At 34.7% G+C, this 19,774-nt stretch overlaps 1 protein-coding gene across 13 annotated transcripts in view; it reads left to right on the top strand.

Annotated features, from left to right (window-relative positions):
* The window catches only part of NKTR (natural killer cell triggering receptor), a 49,061-nt gene that overhangs the window by 13,406 nt on the left and 15,881 nt on the right, over positions 1-19,774 (top strand). For 6 of the 13 annotated variants that reach the window (XM_060022263.1, XM_060022262.1, XM_060022261.1 and 3 more), the window contains exons 3-10: positions 1,218-1,292; positions 1,865-1,972; positions 2,463-2,507; positions 4,266-4,353; positions 13,307-13,336; positions 13,859-14,004; positions 15,227-15,449; positions 15,874-16,029. In XM_060022263.1, the coding sequence (XP_059878246.1) occupies positions 1,218-1,292; positions 1,865-1,972; positions 2,463-2,507; positions 4,266-4,353; positions 13,307-13,336; positions 13,859-14,004; positions 15,227-15,449; positions 15,874-16,029 (871 nt within the window). The other 7 variants (XM_060022264.1, XR_011246643.1, XM_060022267.1 and 4 more) reach the window with 7 other exon arrangements.

Here is a 19,774-nt window from a genome sequence, read left to right as displayed (position 1 = left end):
AGCGAAGCCACCACAGTGAGAAGTCCATGCGCTGCAACAAAGCATAGCCCCCTCCCTCCGCAGCTAGCGAAAGCCCATGCGCAGCAACGAAGACCCAATGCAGCCAAAAAAATAAAAATAAGAAAAATAAAATTAAATAAACTAAAAAAATTAAAAGTTTTAAAACAGAAAGAAAAAATAGTATAAAGGAGTCTTGAGACCAAAAGGTTTGTGAAACACTTCCCTATTGGCATAGTTAAATTGAATTTTCAGACTTGCTCCTTCTCATTTCCTGTTTATTGTAGGGTTGTTTGTTTGTTGGTTATTTTTTAGGAGCCATACCTATTCTCTTTATACTCTCTCAGGAATAGAACGTGCGTTTTAGTTGTGAGTGGCAGTTCAGGAAGTTGTCTGTAAATAGTTTTTTCATAAAGGTAAAAAGCTGATGTAGAGGACAGAACTTTCTTCTAACAGTACTGCCCAGAATGACTATCTTATGATATGATGTTCTCATCACTGGAGGGGTTCAAGCATAAATCAGACAACTATTATCAAGAGTATTTTTTTTTCCTTGGCTGCGTCGGGTCTTAGTTGTGGCACTCGGGATCTTCGTTGAGGCACGTGGGATCTTTCATTGCGGCGCACAGTGTCTTCATTGCAGCTCTCGAGCTTCTCTCTAGTTATGGTGTGCGGATTTTTTCTCTCTAGTTGTAACGTGCAGGCTCCAGAGTTCATGGGCTCTGTAGTTTGTGGCACGCGGGCTCTCTGGTTGAGGTGCGCGAGCTCAGTAGTTGTAGCATGCGGACTTAGTTGCCCCACGGCATGTGGGATCTTAGTTCCCAGGGATCGAACCCGCGTCCCCTGCATTGGAAGGCGGATTCTTTACCGCTGGACCACCAGGGAAGTCCTTCGAGAGTATTTTTAAAGAAGATTAATAGTTCAGGTAGGAGATGTACTATAAGGAATCTAATAATATAAGGTCCCTTTAAAAGACACTTAAAATCCTACAGTTTTAGGGCTGAAATCAGTTTGGTTGCATGTGAATCCTAATGCTAATAGAGTGGGGTTCTTGTTAGTTGGTATTGCCTAGTTAAATTCTTTCCTGTTGAATCTCTTAAAAAATTAAAATGAATTACAAAAATGGACCCTTTGATTTGTTAATTCTGTTTATTTCTCCCATATAAAATATGATATATTTAATCAACTTGCTTACCCTTTTTTCATGTGTTTTATTTCAGTTGGTCGCATTATGTTTCAGCTCTTTTCAGATATATGTCCAAAAACTTGCAAAAACTTCCTTTGCCTATGCTCAGGTAAATGAATTATTAAATTATTTCCAATGAGAAGTCCTGGCTTACAGTTTTACCTTGCTTAACAGAGTAGATATTTTCCTTAAAAAGTAATGATCTGTGAAATGAGTTTAGCAAATAAAAAATATTATTTTCACTGATATGATGTTAGGGAAGCATTTCTTAAAGGGAAGAGAGGAGAAAGAAATGGTCTCAGAAATGAAAAAGGAAGTACCACCATATGTAATGAAATTTTTATCCATTGTAGTTTATAAAATAATAGTATATTCAAAACTGACTTATTTTGGTAGAATTTTACAGATTTTAGTACTTTGAACAAATTTAGCATTCCAGATTTCACAAGAAATTTAGGATTAGAAGATAGAGAAGCAGAACATAATGAGATTGTTCTTTGTTACATGTAATTGGATTTATATTTTTAAAAAGTAGAAAAAATAGGGAGGACAAACATTTATGATGTTACTTATCTCTTACAGTGCCCAACACAAGGGAGGGATTTGACAAAGGATTAATTGGATGGTGCTTTCCATGGAAGGATAGTTTGTAGCTAAACTTCATTTCTTTTTTTTTTCCAGGGGAGAAAGGCCTTGGGAAAACAACTGGGAAGAAGTTATGTTATAAAGGTTCTACATTCCATCGTGTGGTTAAAAACTTTATGATTCAGGGTGGGGACTTCAGTGAAGGTAGAGCTAAAAGTTATGCTCTTAATAACTGTCAGTTTCTAAAGCATCTCATTATTACTTTTAATTGTAAATATAGTGTCACAGTATGATGTAAATATTAGGTGGTCAGTGAATAGTTGTTGGATGAATGACTGTTATAGGCCAAGAATGTATAAAAAGCAAAATACTAAGACTTCTTTTCGTTTGTTTTTACGCAGTTTTAATACAGTTACTTGGTGCCAAAGTACTGTTCAATTGTTTTTATTCTTTTAGAATTTTGTTGGTGTGATTGCTGTTTGAAATAAGTGGGTCATGGAGAGAATTTTTAAAATAGTTTTTATTATAATGGGATTGGATTTATAGTTTAAAACTGAGGTTAATTGAGGAGTCTTAGAATTTTTATCATCTGCAGTAATTACTCCTTCAGCAAATTGAAACCATAAAAAGTAATTTATGTGTATTAGTATATTTTTAGTTTTCATTATTGTTTAATGTAGCTCATTATTTTCAGGTAATGGAAAAGGTGGAGAATCAATTTATGGTGGATATTTTAAAGGTAAGGCTTAATATTTTATGGTCTTTTGTTTCAGTTCTGATATTAAAGCAAGTTTGATCATGTACTTTTAATGAGAAGAGGTTTACTTATAGTTCACTTTTTGCATGAAACTAATGCTGCATGAAAATACTTTATTTGCATGAACTTGGGGATAAATTACATTGTAATATATAACTTAATTGACAAGATTAATTAAGGCTAACTTTATGGTTAAACATGACTTTCAGCATGGAGGTTAGGCAACTATATACATGAAAACTCCTATCTTCCTGCCTAAAACTGTCAACATATTCTTTTGTTTATAGAGAATGTGGTCTTTTGCAAAATGAAAAGGTAAGAGAACGAAGCTCAGTAACACAAACTCCAACTCTGTTCCCTTGCACCCTTCCTAATAAATTTATGGACAGTCTGGGTCAGGTTGTGGCTGGATTTCTTATATTGCTTGAAGACTTGGAAAATTCTGTATACTGTTTCATACATGCATCTGTATCTTCTTTTCTTTACCCAATGGGTTATTATTTCCACGTCAGGGAAAAGAATCTAGTTAATGTTTATTTTCTCTAAACCAAGCAATTGCTTTGAATAAAATTTGGTATTTCTTCCTTTCTCAAAGGTTTGTATGTTTTCTTTTGTATACTAGAGCTGTATGATTGTGTTTTTTTCCTACAGTAGTATTTGCATAAATCTAACTATTGCACTTGCCCCAAAAAGCCTTAGAAAAGTCAGTTGTGGAAATTTATAATGGGATCCAATATTACCAGGTTTTAATGCCATGATAGCTTCAGTGTTATAATAGTCTTTTATATTTCTTTTGGGGGAAAATGGATTACTACTTTTTCAGAAGCCTGTTCCCAAGGTAATCTTTTTTTTTAAAGTTTTCTATGTTTCTGTTTGTTTTAAAGAAAGATTTGTTTGTATGAGTGTTAACAGGAAATTTAAATTAGTTTTCAGGATATTTCTGCTGGAATTAAATCCATCTCTAAGTGATCTTTATGACAGAGTCTTCCCTTGGAGCTAGTAGGAAACAGCTCTTTAGCTGGTTCTATTAGCATGTAACAATTTGAAACTAATGCTGTAGGCCACTGTAATGTGGTTGTTCCCTGTGGCAGATATTTGTATATCAAAAAATTGTATTTTGACATTTAAATTTTTGTACTTACAGGACTTGCTTCCTTAGTTTTTGATCCTATTGATTAGAAAGAATCTACATAATTTAATTTAGGCATGTCCCTACAACTTAGCTTATTGTAATATTTTGGTTTTTGGTTTCATAGTCTAGCATCAATTGAATTGAGTAATAAATTTACCATATAGAAATTAAGCACATAAGAGGATTTTTAAACTCCCATGTATAGTGCCTTATGCAGGTTAATTGGAAATTTGGAAGAAATGAGCTTTACTGTAAAGATTTTTCTAAAATTTTCTTGCTGGTTTTCCCTGAAAGTTAATAGTTTAAACATCATTTAACCAAAGTATGTTACTACTAAAAGTGACTGTTCTAAGGCTGTTTGTATAAAAGTGTTAAATATATGTTCTTTTTTCTCAAGGCTAAGTAGTAAATAAGTAGCAGTTTTTGTTTTTGTTTTATGCTTTTGTTATTTGATTAGTTAAAAGAATTTTTTTCAAAGTATTCAGTCAAGTATCTGTACTGACCAGAAGAGGAATTTCATCCTTTGCTTTCTATTTATTACTTTGAACATTGCACTTTAAAAGTGACTTATAATTGTAGACTGACAAATTTGTGTTTTCTTCAAACAGATGAAAACTTTATTCTCAAACATGACAGAGCGTTCCTTTTGTCAATGGCAAATCGAGGGAAACATACCAATGGTTCCCAGTTTTTCATGTGAGTAGGCATAATTCAGAGATGAGCTTTTTCTAAACAGAGAAGCGCTGTTCATGAGAAAGATGGTATCGATAAACCAAGTTTAATGCTAGATTCTGTCAACTTGGGTTTTATTATGTTATAGTAATTGATAAGCTCTAACAGCCACCTCAGCGGTAAGCATATATCCTGGATTTGAAGAATGGTACTTAAAAGGCGTAACTTAAAGATGTAAATTATTTTCAAAATATGTTGTCATCTTAAGAAAAGAAATTGGCTTTGACTTTTAACGAATTTGGGGGCTCAGATTACCAAATCTGGATTGGAACATAAACCCTTGATGAACATTTAAAACTTGTCCATGACTAGGACTGGATGTGCCCTTGGCATGGAAAGCATTTGGTTTGAGTAAACCATAGTATGGTTGCTTTTTCTCTAACTGCTGTTCTTTGAACCAGTTTGAGAGAGGTGCCATTGTTTTCTGACATTGTATAGAGATAAATGATTTGGTGTTCAGCCAGCATTGTTAACAATCTTAAACTTTGTGAGATCTCTATGCGTAATTGAATTAACCCAATGTTGCTATCATTTCCACCAAAGTTTATGATATTATCACTTAGAAAACTTCAGAATGCTGAATTTGATATTTAAAAAACAAACACCTTTACGTGTACGTGTATACACAACCAAAACCTTACTTATTTCTCATCTGAAAGACTTTTGGCATACTTTTAGTTATATTCTTATCTAAAGCTACTCCAAAACCTATTTTTATTATAATCCCATGATATAAGATATGAAAGATAATTGGCTAGCATGGAGTTTAATGCTTTTGATTGGAAGTAAATCTCCGCAGTTATGCTATGTATATTGGAGAAATATTTTTCCATGGTTTGCCAGAAAAAAAATTTTGTCATCTTTCTGAATGGATGAGTATGAATGGCGCTTCCCTGTCTTTAAAGGAGTAAATTATTCATATAAAATAAATCTCACACTTTAAGTTTGTGTGAAAAATAGATTCCAACATGATCTGATAAAGTTCAGATAAGGGGCATTCTGTTCCTAAGAATGTCCTAAAAATGGAAAGCTGATAGAAGATGATAATGCTTGGAGTTGTGCAGGAAAAAAGGAAGGCCTAAAACAGTTATTCCTGTATCTTGTTTTGATCCCATAGAGTATTAGTTATTACCCTACTTTACTAGAGTATTTTTCAATTCTTAACCTCCTTGAGGGCCAAAAAAAAAGTAGGGGGAAATATTTTGAAAAACTTGATGTAGAAGCTGTTTACTCTTTGATTGAGGTTTCCCATTTCCATTTTTAAGCTTATCTGAACTGTGAACATGATAAACTAATGATTCATTGGTCAAAAAGCTACCATCTGAGGGCTCTAAAGTTTCTTTTAGATTTCCTTTTTTATATCAGTACATTTAAATTTTTATTTATCTGGTAGCAGCAGCTTCTTCCCATTGTTATATACTAATTAGCTTATTTAGAAAATGTTAGAGTTAAAACCCGTGCACCTACATACATTAGTTAAAATCCAGTATATGAGATTCTCTCTTCAAAAAATTTAGAGTATCTTGTTTTTATGTTATTTAGTACTTGCTTAAGCCTTTTCTAGAAATGTTTAGTATCAAATAAAATTAAAGCCGTGTCTGTTTTCTACATAGCTTAATTTTACATTAGACTATTTTTTGACAAGGAATACCAAATTAAAATTTTAACATCTGTAAATTAGTATTAAATTTTTTAACCTTGTTTTCATAATTAACTGATTGTAGATGGCACTAAAATCACTGTGAACTTGTGATTGAAAGAAAATTTTCTACTTTTAGTTTGACATTTACTTCTGGAAATGAGTTTTCAGTTAAAAGCAATCTTGGAAGTAAACATTTTTGCATTCACAAAAAATCCTTCTCTGTCTCTTTTTTTTTTTAAGAAGTTTTTATGCGTGTGCTTTTTTTTATGTGAGCTAAAAGTACCAATTCCTCAGGGGTTGCAGGATAAAATAAAACTAATGTTCACTTTGCTAAACAAAATGTTTCTTTGCTTTTATAGAAGGGATAGGTAAAATGGAGATGGTAGCCCATGAAAGAAATAGCTTTGAAAGTCTATGTCTTACAAGCCCAAATTCTTTTGGAATTGGAAGTAGTAAAAAAGTATAATGTACTATCTTCAAATTGTATAGATGACCACAGATAATCGCTCTAAAAGTTGAGGTTCTGAGGGTTGATGGTCACTGAGCTGTCTGAAGGCTTCCCAGGGTGGCTTCTGCGTTTCATCCTCCTCCCACAGCTCTTCCTGTGGCACCTTGAGCAGCAGTTCTGCAGTCTGAAAAAGAAAGGGTAGTGTGAGAATGGATCATAAAATGCCAAGAACTGCCTTTATAGTTCCAGTTTTATAGGCTTAATAAGGACTTTTAACATATCCTTGCACAATTGTATTTGTAGTTTATGCTATACATCTGTTACCTTGTAATTCTAAGGAGTAAATTTGATGCAGTTAGTGTGGGTACTTGAGCAAAATGTTCCTCAAGAATTCTTGAGCAATAACTGTTGTGCTCAAGAATAACTATTGTGCTTTGTGCAATAACTATTGTCTTCATTACTTAAAACATTTAAAACCTCCCCTTCCTAAGGCATATACATCATCTTATTAAACATATTTTTGTATCTATTGCTTTCTTTGGGTGGAAAAATTATGTGTGTGATAAAAAACAGATTATCTTCTATAAAGCTATTTGTAATTTTTGCAGTAACTGCTTTTATCTACTACTATATTAGTCATAGTGATTTTGCTTTTAGGGGCCTAAATAGAAGAAAACTAATTGTTTTTGGAATAGTACTTCTCAAGAAACGTGAAGAAGTGAAATATGGCACTATCCCCATGAATCACTGAGGAAGTAATGGTTTGTTCATGCTGAGCTATTTTTGAAGGAATTCAAAGAACTGGGACTAGAGTAGTAACCAGGTTAACTGGATCCTTGTTATTTATTTTTTAGGCCAAAGACTAGGAAGAAGTCACAGCAGAAGCTATAGGATTACAAAGTTTTAGACTAGAAAAGAATTTAGAGAGCCTTTGTTCTATAGATAATGGTGAGTAAGGAAGAAAAGACATATGCAGCCCAGGTTATAGGAGTTTTACTCATAATCCTAAAGAAATTGATAGCTAGAAAGAGAATGCTGCACACTGTAAGCTACGTAGGTTTATTGACCGGTCTGCTCTGAATTTATTTATTTATTTTATTTTATTTTACTTCATTCTACTCTATTTTATTTTTATTTTATTTTATTTTATTTACCTCGCTGCGCAGCTTGTAGGATCTTAGTTAGCTCCCTGACCAGGGATTGAACCCGCGTCCTCGGCAGTGAGAGCGCAGAGTCCTAACCACTGGACCATTGGGGAATTCCCCAGAATTTATTTTAATTTTAGTAAGTTTTAGACACCACAAGCATTGCTGGAGAATAATATGACACATAGGAAAGGATTTTTCTTTTCCTTTGGCTGTCAGTCATGACAGTCTGTTAATTCTGACTCTGATTTTCATTGTCTTTATTTTCATTCATCAAAAGGATAAAGAAGATACTGCATAAAGTAATCATTAAAAAGATTAGTTAGGTGATTTCTAGCTTTGTATTAAATAACTATTCTCCTGGGTTAGAGCACTAACCTAGCTATCAGGAAGCCTTGTATCTAGTCTTACTTAGCTATATACCTTGAGTTAGTTTTGTTTTTCCTTTTCTGTTTGTAAAATATCTACCCCACTTTCAAATATAAAGTAAACATTTTGGTGTGAAAATGCAGACATAAAAGGAAGAAAGTGTTTTGTAGGTTGATCCTAAGTTTCTGAATATGTGGAATGATTTATATGCAAATATTATCTCTCCTAAAGGAAATAGTTGTAATTGCTTAATTTTCATCAGTCTGAAAGGTGCTGCAAAGAAACTCTGGCTCATCTTGCCTAAATTGGCTGCAGTCTCTTCATCGGCTGCTGTTAGAACATGTTTGAGTGGCGGTTGCTGTCGTCTCCCTTGGCTTAGTCTGTGCGGGCCTCATATCACAACCAGAGAATGAAAAGACCCATAGAGCCTTGGAGAACAGGCTCTGTCGTTGGCCACTGTCAGTGGTCATGATAATTATAAAAATACAAGAAAATAAGATAATGTCGAAAAGTCAGACTTTGAACTTTAAACAAAAAGTGTGTGTTGAATTTTAACAGTCATAAATAGGACTGTGGGAGGAAAACATAAGTTCTAGGATATATTCTATGTCATTTAAGAATGGCTACTTACCTGAATGGGAGAGAAGTGCTGATCGTTTCAGAGTAGCAGAGCAAGGGAAGTTGAGGGTGGTTTGGTTTTAAGGGCTTTATAAAGCTATATTGATATTTTTGGGGTAGCAAAAGTAGATTTGGGGTAGAAATCTTTTTCCCTTCACATATTCATGAATTTGTGTGAGAAGAAATGCTAGTAAGTGTTAATAACCTGAGAAGTTCTGGCTTTTTTCCCTACTTTTTTGGGGGTAATACCTTCATATGTTAATTTCAAGATTTTTTCATGAACAGATTTCACGACACTTAACCATAATCCATCGTCTCTGGATATTAAGTGTCATCCCTAACATCCAGTCTTAATATTACTTAGTGTTTGTGTGACATTTGTGTTAGCAACCTGGAAGGAATTTTGTATCTCATGGTGTTTGGTGTGTGTTATGTTAATGTTAGTGCTGAATTTTTTAAAGCTGTTTTATTTTGGTGACTTATGGAACAATAGGTAGAGCACTGTAATGTGGCTTGGTTAGTTTCCATTGCCCTTACATGAGCTTTGTCACTCTGTACAATTTGGTGCCTCTTACAGGTGTGATAGTTTCAGGAGTTGAAGGGAAAAATTGCATGTTAAAGCCTGCTTAAGACAGAAATAGGTTGTCTTTGTTTCCTTCTCTCATACTACTTTACAACTAGAGTCACTTTTTTTTTTCAACATTCATTGGAAACACCACATTATTTAAAACATTTTTTTGACAGTAATTCATGTATCAATGCCTTTATAAGAAATTAAAGCTATTTTAAAATATTTCAAGATTTAATATATCCAAAACCCCTATAAAGAATTTTGTCCACTGTATGTAATACAGGTTTTGGTCTGAATAGTAACAGATATGGTTAAAGTTTAATCGAATTAAAATTGGTCAGACAGTGTATATTCATTGAACAAAAAATTTTCATAATGGAGAAAATCAGATTAGACAGGAAAAGAAAGTACTGTGGCCAAGATTTGACAGCATACTTTTTCTTATACTTATCTCTCTCTTGCCTTTTTATCCTTTGAGAAGATCCTTAAAATTCTAGGTATGCTGCCTTATTATTTTATTATTATTATTATTTTCAGTTCCTTAACAACTATAAGAGTGTATGCAATGGCAGTGCAGTGAACAGAAGCTACAGTCTAAACATTTGGTCATTAACTCCTGATGGTAATCTGTTTCGATGTGTGACCAAAAAAGCTTTCAAATGTAGAAACATGAAAGGTACTTTAATTGTTTGAAGTGAATTAGTAAAAAAAGTTCCCTGAAATTTTGTTTTAAGTCTCTTAACTCAGTTCTTTCCATTGAAATTTTTGATTTCTACTGCTAGTAACTGCTCCTGGGCATTCAGATTTTTTACTAATGTATGTATTCAGGATACATTATTCTCTTTCTGAGAAGGATGTTAGTTGATGACTTAGCCAGCTTCTGTGATTTGTAAAGCAATATATAATGTTTTGTTTCTAGCTATTATTCACACTCTGGTGTTACAATATTAGGGACCTGAGCAGATTTCCACTTCAACTACAATGCTTTTCTTAAACATAATTCATCTCTACATACATATCCTATGTGAAAGAAAATTTAGAGCCCTCCTTTTTAAAAAGCTTTCTTGCTTTGCATAAAACTTGAAAGTATTTAATTTCAAAGTTATATTGATATTAAAACATAGATTCAGTCTTGTCTTAAAAGTGTATTACAATTTATTTCTTGCCATTTTTGTGTAAAATTTACAGAAAGAGTGTTACACCGTGCGCTCCAAAGGTAATGTCTCATTACTCTAAGGCTCTCTCTTTTTCTTTCTTTGCCTTTATCTCTTTAATCCTGTTGTTATGTGCATTGAACCATTTTAAGAAAAAAAACTTTCTGCTTGATCTGTGGCAGCAGTACATGTAAAACAAGTGTGTTTTATTGTTCATGGTTAATCCTGGGAAGTATAATTTTAATTTCAGTGGCTTGTTACCACCTAGTTCCCACACATCTTGGGGGGTGGGTTATATTGTATATAATGGTTTAGATCTCATTTCAGTACAGAACTGTTAATTTCTGTATAAGGCCAAAAGCTGCTTTGATAATGGTAAAAATATATATATAGATTGTTTTTTGGAGTAACAGTGATACTTTGCAGTTTCTAAGATTTACAAGGTTTAAATGTGCATATATTTTTAAAGCAGATTCATAGGTGAGGGAAACTAGAAAATCAGTGTTTGAGTGACAGGAGAAAATGGAAATGTGAAAATATTGAAAGCTTTTCTAATTTGAAATGTTCTTGTGGTTGTTTCTCCTTTAGGTATGTTTTCATAAGCATGTATAAATTACATATTTATGATAGTCTCTGGCCTTAAGGTCTTAACTTACTGAGCATATGTTACCACTGCCTGGGTCTTTACAGCTGTATAGTTCTGAAACATCAATACAATTAAGAGTTGGTGGGGTGAGATCTCTTTGCCCATTTTAGTAGAATTGAATGGCTTGGACCGAGCATATCATTCCCCCCGGCCCATCAGCCCAGTGCCAGCAAGCTTGCTTTACATTGGAATTTCTACTCTTAGAGTGTGGGCTGAGAACCCCAGGGGGCTTTTGTTAAGATACTTTCAGTATTCTTATTATGTAGTCTAACCCAACTAAAGCATAAATTTGTACTTCTGCATCCTGAATTGCAGATGCAAGTAATGGACTTAATTATTCCCACCAGTTTAGGCACAGTCGGCCAGTTGAAATTTGTCCTTGAAATAATTGCTCTTGTCTTCATTTGTTTTCTTCACTACTGCACTAAAGGACCAAGTTTGTCTTCAGTTTTCATTTGAATTAAAAACAAAACTTGAGTCTGTCCATAAAGGTTCTATCCTCAAATTGAGTTTCAAGTATTACGTTGCTGCATCACTGCAGTTAGCTCAGATGTTTTAATCTCACTATTTGCTCCAAAGGTTTGCTCTAAGGTGGTTTTCATAGCACTCCTGTTAGCCAGGATGCAAATTGAATTGGGTTGTTTGTGTTTTAAGACTATCTGTAGGCTTTTCCCCATTACCAGAATATCTGAGAATTGTGAGAGAAAGGTCCAAGGGAGAGGAATATATCTAATCAATAAATCATTGTTTTCACTACTGCATGTTTGAGACTGATCCCTTATATTGTAGAACATGTTTACCTTTAAAATTTTTACCTCTTTCCATCTTTCATACAGTGGAATCACTGTCTAGCGTATGTACTAACTTCTTACTATGTTTACTGTGCTTGGTAAAGTTTTTTAATTATGGGAAGCACAATTCTATCTTAAAGTTCTTGTCCAGGGTAATTTCGGGTTGCTAGTTTCATGATTTAAGCATCAGTGACTCACCAGTTCGCGAGATTTTCTTCTTCTTTCTTTCTTCTGCCTGTTTTTATTCATTTTTATTGTTACATTGGCTTAAACTACCACTTCTCAATCTTCTAAGGAAAATTTGAGACAGTGGTTTTAAAACTCAAGATTCCCTTTAAAATTCTGGCACCTCTTGAGTTGATATTTTAATTTTTTAAAACTAAATTCTGTAGTGCTTTTCCAGAACTGAATATTCTTAATGTAAGTATAAGTGTTACATTTCCTGGTAGAATGATTTTTAACATTGTTGTGAAGGTTAAAATTGTGTTTTACTGACTTAACGTTTCATAGAATTGCCTTAAAATGAGTATAAAAATTGGTAAGGGAGCTTCTAGTACAATTGACTGCCTTAACATGGCCTGATAATCCAGTGACCTTTCTCTCAAATATTATTTCTCTTTCTTATAAACTAAGATGTTTGTGATAGATACTTCTGAGTCTAGTTATCTGCTTTTGAATTTTTTCCCACTGAAATTCACATAGTCTGAAGATCTGTGGAAGTGTTATGGGAAAACTAGCTTGGGTTCAAAACATCTTAACCAAATATACCCCATAAGACTTCCCAAGAGTGACTGCCAGTTTGTGACTATAGAAGCAGCGGTTGGGTGTTTTCTGGGCCATGGAAATTTAAAGTGTCTATAATGTCATGATTACTTAGTTTGCTGTCAGAGTGTTAGCAGATTGAAGGTTTGCTCTCTACTGCATTTTCAGAGTTGCTGTGAGTGGCAGAGAGTCACCTTAGGTGAAGGAAGAGGGGCAGGAAGTTCTGAAAACAGGACTCCTGAGGCCTACCTCCATCTGCCTGCTTAAAAGATGCAGACTGACTCAGTATGAAAAATAATGGATAGAAAAATTCGTTTAAGTATGTGGGGCAAGTGTTAAGTGTTGATCACACTTCTTTCCATAAGCAAATGGCTAGGTGTTTTTTATTCTTGTTTAATTATCTTGATAAATTTTGAGTTTGTTGTTGTTGTCATTGTTTTGGATTTGAGAATAACTTTAATTTTAATGTATATTTATGCTGTGTATTTCAAACCTATATCACATATATGTATACATATATAGTCTTCATGTTGGAGAGAGATATGAGTTTGTAATTCATTATAATCTTGAGGGTTTTTTTAAATCAGTAAAATGACTACTGTTGCTGTTTTTAAGCTTATTAAGTTCAGGTGTGTATCATGTTTAACTTTTTCCCCTATCTTTTTATCTTTACCTCTTTGTCCTCTACATGCTGTGATTTAAACCCTTCTGCTCTGTTCACCTGAACACCTGGTTTTTGCCATCTTCTTTATGTTGATGTTTGTTACACAGTACCACAAAACCTGCTCCACACCTGGATGGGTAAGAGTTATGTTCTTTTTATCTTGGAGAGGTGTTTGGGTGGCCAGTTCAAGACAGATTAGACCATGGGTGAACCCTCAAGGGGGCGCTCTTGATCTCTGGGTTAATCTCATAGCTGAGCTCTTCCTAAGGATCACAGGGTGCAGTAGTCTTGAGACCTCTCATGTCACTGAAGGGGTCTTTGCGTGGGCTCATGGGTGAACTTCTCAGGCATGCGCTCTTGAGTGACCCTGTAAGGATGGTGTCTGAGTATCAAGTCCAATCTGATTGTTATCAGACTCTTTACTATAAAATAGTTAAGAACCATTGTTTTTAAGGCAGAAAACTAAGGCCCAGTTTGAGATTTTTTTTTTTTCCTTTTATGAAGCAGTAGTTCTAATTTCCTTCTAGTTGCTTCATACATCAAACACTTCGCTCTTATTTTCAGGTCTGTGGATATGTCATTGATAACAGTTGTCTTGATTACTGCTCATGGCTTAATTATCCTCAAAACAATTTTTTCTTGAATTTGTATTGCAACAGGGTGCATGTTGTCTTTGGACTAGTTATTTCCGGTTTTGAAGTAATCGAACAAATTGAAAATCTGAAAACTGATGCTGCAAGTAGACCTTATGCCGATGTGCGAGTTATTGACTGTGGGGTGCTTGCCACGAAGTCAACAAAAGACGGTAAGAGTGTTTTGGGGGTAGAGGGAACTAGGATGCAGGTAACACATGTTGAAGACTGTAACTTAAAGATACCTCCTAGATTTCAGTAGTGGAAGAAACTCCTACGAGTAGTATAGCAATAGCCCTGATGCCTCTATATCATACCCTGTATCCAACCCATCAGGGAATCTTTTCAAATCTGACCTCTTCTTTTTACTTCCCCTGCTATCAGCGTGGTCCAAACCCAGGTATCTTTTACAAGATAGCAATAGCCTCATTACTGTTCACTTTGCCTCTGTCCTTGCTCCTCTGTAATCTTTTCTCAGCAACGATAGCTTCCTGACTGGTCTCCTTGCTTACACTCTTGACCCTCTACAGTCCTCAGCAGCACCCAGAGCCATCTTCTCCAAGGGCTCCCTCTCCATCGGCCAAAGCTAAAGTCTTTACAACGGTCTGTAAGGAATTCTGGCCTTCTGCTGTTTCTCTAATCTCTCTTTCCCCTCATTCATTGTCTTGCCAGCACGTTGACCTTTATTCGGACATGTCAAGCACTCAGGGACTTTGTGCTGGCTGTTCCTTCTCTCTGGAATACTCTTCGTTCAGATACCTGCATGACCCCCTCCCTCACTTCCTTCAGGCCTGTGCTCAAATGTTATCTTAAATTACCTCAACTTTCCCTGTTCCCTTTACCCTGCCTTTACTTCCCCCTTCTTTTAGCATTTATCATTTGTCATATTATGTAGTTGCTTATTTTCTTCTCTGACCCAACTAGAATATAGACTTCATGAGGGCTTTGTTACCTTACAATCTCACCAGCAAATTGTATTATCAACTTGAAAAAAAAAGTTTATTTAAATTTTGTTTTTACGTAAAATAGATAGCTAGTGGGAAGCAGCCGCATAGCACAGGGACATCAGCTCGGTGCTTTGTGACCACGTAGAGGGGTGGGATAGGGAGGGTGGGAGGGAGGGAGATGCAAGAGGGAAGAGATATGGGGACATATGTATATGTATAACTGATTCACTTTGTTATAAAGCAGAAACTGACACACCATTCATTGTAAAGCAATTATACTCTAACAAAGATGTTAAAAAATATTAAAATTAAAAAAAGAATAAATAAATTTTGTTTTTAGTTTTCTTTATACAAAACATGTTTTACAATACCTGGTAATCATGTTTTTTACTCTGAAACATAGGCACTGAAATCCAGTACTAATATTTTTGTTAATATTTCTTAAAAGTTTTTGAGAAAAAAAGGAAGAAACCAACTCATTCAGAAGTCTCGGATTCCTCTTCCAATTCCTCTTCCTCTTCAGAATCATCCTCAGAAAGTGAAATTGAACATGAGAGAAGCAGAAGAAGGAAACATAAGAGGAGGCCAAAAGTTAAACATTCTAAAAAGAGACGAAAGGAAGCAAGCAGTTCAGAAGAGCCAAGGAATAAACATATAATAAGCCCAAAAGGGTAAGTGCGAAACACCAAGGTAGTCTTACCTAAGAAACAAGCACCCTGGAATGGGGAAAGTATGTGTGATTCTGTAAACTTAGCTTTGTTACCTATTGTTGAAAAGGATAGCATTCTGTGGACTTCAAATTGAAATCTAACAAATCAAGGGTAGCACAGATGTTTCATATCAAAGATTTACGCGTTTGCAGGTGAGAAAAGAAAAAAGGATCATTTGGCAATTCTTATCAGAATTTTAGTGCTGTGGCTTTTTCACTGCATTGTGTTTTATATTTTCTCTTTATGACAGTTGTGTAAACCTTTTTAGTGAGCTTTGTAAGGTATCAGTAGTTTTGCTGCTAATTATATTATTATGTTATTTAATATTATTATAAAATGCAGACATTACACATCTTAATTGGTGATTCGGTTTGTTCTCTCTAAGTCACTCTGAGAGGAGTGATACCAATGAAAAAAGGTGTATCGATTCAAATGCTAAAAGGGAAAAGCCTGTGGTGCGCCCAGAAGAGATTCCTCCGGTGCCCGAGAACCGATTTTTACTAAGAAGAGATATGCCTCTTGTCACAGTGGAGCCTGAACCGTAAGAATGATTAACCTACATGTTTTCGTTTCTCTGACTGGTGATTCTGTTAGCTCATTGCAGGTCCACACTCATTTATTGAGCATGACCCATAGTCAGAGCACTTTGAATTATACTGGGGGAGATATTGAATTCGTAAATGACATGTACCCTACCTTTCAAAATTCATATTCTGCTAGTAGAGAGAGGGGGTTTGGCAAGTTGATCGGGGAGAAGTTCTTAGTGGAGATCTGGAAAGATTTCATTACCAATCTCATTTACTTGGCCTTTCATTAGGGGTGAGATTTTGGTTGTCAAAACAGGGTTAGTTGAACTCTTTGGATCCAATCGAGTGATAAAACATACTCCAGTTTATAGTGCAAAATTATTGCGTGATGACTGGGGATAAAATTTAGTCCCATATGTTAACTTGCTCAGTGATAAATCCTCTATCCTGGAAAAGCTAACATGTAGCTTTAGATTTGGTGTCAAAATATAGTAATTAGTGTATTTTGTGTGTTAGACTCAAGTTTAGAATTGTTAAGGGAAATATATGAATAGAAATACCATAAAGTGGTTGGTGTAATTGACACGTTTCCTATGAAGAGTTAATATTGAAGCCTGAGAAGTTATGCACATGTCCCTGTTCACAATCAAGTCTCTTGATTGTGGTTATTTAGTTCATTAGAAATTTTAAAATTCTGTATTTTCTCATTTTAAAAAGCTATTATGAAATGGGATGTATCTTTGAACTAATAGCTTAACATACTGATGTTTTCATTTTTAAAAATTGAATATTCTCTTTATGACAGTTCTGTAAACCTTTTTAGTGAGCTTTGTAAGGTATCAGTAGTTTTGCTGTTAATTATATTATTATATATAATATAACATAATATATTGTGAACAAATTTTAGTGGGATCCTTCTTTCTGAAAATATAAGACACCATTCATTGATCCAATCCATTTGGTTTTCAGAAAGTAGGAAACTTGAAAGGTCAGTTTTAGTGTCATCTAGCGGGGGTTGGCAAACTATAGTCGTCCATGGGCTAAATTCGGCCTATTGCCTGGTTTTGTACAGCCCATGAGCTAAATGTGGTTTTTATGTTTTTAAATGTTTGTGGAAAAAATCAAAAGAAGAATAATATTTTGTGACATGTGAAAATTACATGAAATTCAAATTTCAGTGTCCATAAATAAAGTTTTACTGGAACACAGCCACATCCGTTTGTTCACTGTTTTTCTTGGGCTGTTTTTGTGATACAGCAGCAGAATCAAAGAGTTGCAGAGAGTTTGTATGTGGTGCTCTCATCGCTTTATATGCTATTCAGTGCACTACACCTCACGGTGATGCAGTTATAACTCTCCAGTATTTCAGGTGCTACACATAAAATCCATCTGTGTGGAAAGATATTTTCAGAGATGGAGTATGTAAAAATCTCATTACAGATCCGCATTACCAGAAGAACAGTATTAACACTATCTGCTTTGATAGGGGATACTGAACCCTAGTTAAATGAAGTGAAATGTTATTCTCCCTGAAAAAGAATTCCACTCTCCTTAGTAGATCTGTGTCACAAAAAATGATACTTTCTAATTTCATTGATAAAACATTTGTGAAGACTTGTTTTCTTTTTGTTACATAGTTATCTTAATTTTCTTCTTGGCCTAAAAATCCTAAAATATTTACTCTTGGACTCTTTTCTTAAGAAAAAGTTTGCCAACCCCTGTTATCTGGTATTTTTAAAGTAGTTTATACCACTGTCTTGTATTTATGGTTGAATATTGCTAGTAAGTTTATTTGGTCATCACTCTTCTTTGGTTACATAACATCTTTGGAAGTTATATTCTGCAGAATTATTTTAAATCATAATTGGCAGGTAGTTGTGTCATACAAAGATAGCAAGTAGATCTATTTCATTAGAATGTTTGAGATTTGATCAGTTGTTTGGGAGCTAGAATTGTGTGCTAAGAATGCAAGGTATGCAAGGATAAGAAACAGGGGCTGTCAGCCTTAGTGAGCTTGCCACCTTACTGAATTTACCAGCAGTTAAGCTCATTATCACTGATAATTCACTTAGCGAAAGCTGGGTTCCACACTTGCTCTAATTCATTTGTTCTCATCTTCAGCTGCACTTCAGAGTAATTTGGCAAGCTTTTAAAAATACCAGTTTCTGGGCCATACAGCAGATTAAATCAGAATGTTGTGGGGAGGAGGTAGAGGGTGGCAGCATTGGATCAGCATCTAAAAGGTTCCCAGGTGAACATTAATTTGTGCCGAACACTTAATAGGCAAGTCATTTGGTTCAGTGCTTTGTTCTTCATGAGGAAAACGAGGTTAACAATTGCCTGCCAAGAGTCCCTGTTACATCTCTCATTGTGAGAATCAAATGATGTCATGAATATGAAATGACTGAAAAGACTATAATATACTTTTTAGTCAAGGTTTTCTTATAGTAATATTGTGTGTTTATCTGGAGCCAGATTCCTGGTTGGGAAAACCCTATAAAATGGTTATAAGAGTCAAGTTTAATTTCTTTCCGTGACCTTGGGCAACATTTTTAACCTCTTAATCTTAAAATTCTTTGTCTTTAAAATGGAGATGATAATAGTACCTACCTCATAGTGTTGTTATGAGAATTAAATGAACTAATGCCTCTAAAACACTTATTAACAACCAGCAATGAACAATCTGAAAAGGAAATTGAGAAAGTAATTCCATGAAATAACATCTAAAAGAATAAAATACCTAGGAATAAATTAAATCAAGGAGGTGAAAGACTTGTACAATGAAAACTATAGGTATATATCTAAAATACTGCTGAAAGAAATTAAAACCTAAATAAGTGGAAAGACATTCTATGTTCATGGATTGGAAGGCTTAATATTAAGATGTCAGTACTACTCAGAATGAGCTATGGGTTCAGTCAAATTCCAGTAGACTTTGCAGAAATGGAAAAGTCAATGTCCAAGTTTGTATAGAATTGCAAGGTGTCCCAAATAGCCGAAACAATCTTGAGGGAGAAAGACAAAGTTGGAGGACTCATATGTCCTGATTTCAAAATTTACTACAAAGCTGCAGTCATCAAAATAGTGTGGTATCTAATAAGAACCTGCTGTGTAAAAAAATAAAATAAAATTCAAAAAAAAATAGTGTGGTACTGGCATAAGGATAGACATAGAGACCAATGGAATAGAATTGAGAGTCCAGAAATAAACCCATACATCTATGGCCATTAGATTTTTTTTTCCCAGTGTCATTTATTACATTGACCTCTGGTTAGTACCTCAGTGGCGTGTGGATTAGGTGAGCAGTGTGAGTCTCCGAGAGGATGGGCATAGTGGACACTGAGAACATCCAATATCTGGTCCCCCATGATTGAGGTTCAGACCCTGAAATATGGGACCTACTCATGGTCTGAGAGCCTCTGTAGCAGAAGAGAAAACTGGTGGATCATGAAAACATTGGAGTATAGACCTATGTTATTTGTCCTTCATATTATTGTTTTATTTTAAAAAATTGGCTCCCAGGTGTCCAGAATTGGATTCATTATATTCCTTAGGTTCATGACACCTCTCATGACAGTGTCACCATTGGCTCATACACTGGCTCAAACATTGTTGACTCATACAAAAATTCAGATTTTTTTCTTCTCTTGAGAAATTGAAGAATCCTCCAAAACATTGGTTCTGTTACACTGCAAGGCAAAAATTAGTGGCTACTCAGAGTGCTGTCCCTATTCATACCAATCTCTGCTGTCTCCTGAC

The sequence above is a fragment of the Delphinus delphis genome, chromosome 10, assembly GCF_949987515.2.
Source record: "Delphinus delphis chromosome 10, mDelDel1.2, whole genome shotgun sequence".
Classification (NCBI taxonomy): Eukaryota; Metazoa; Chordata; class Mammalia; order Artiodactyla; family Delphinidae; genus Delphinus; species Delphinus delphis.
This window is presented reverse-complemented; position numbering and strand designations above follow the sequence as displayed.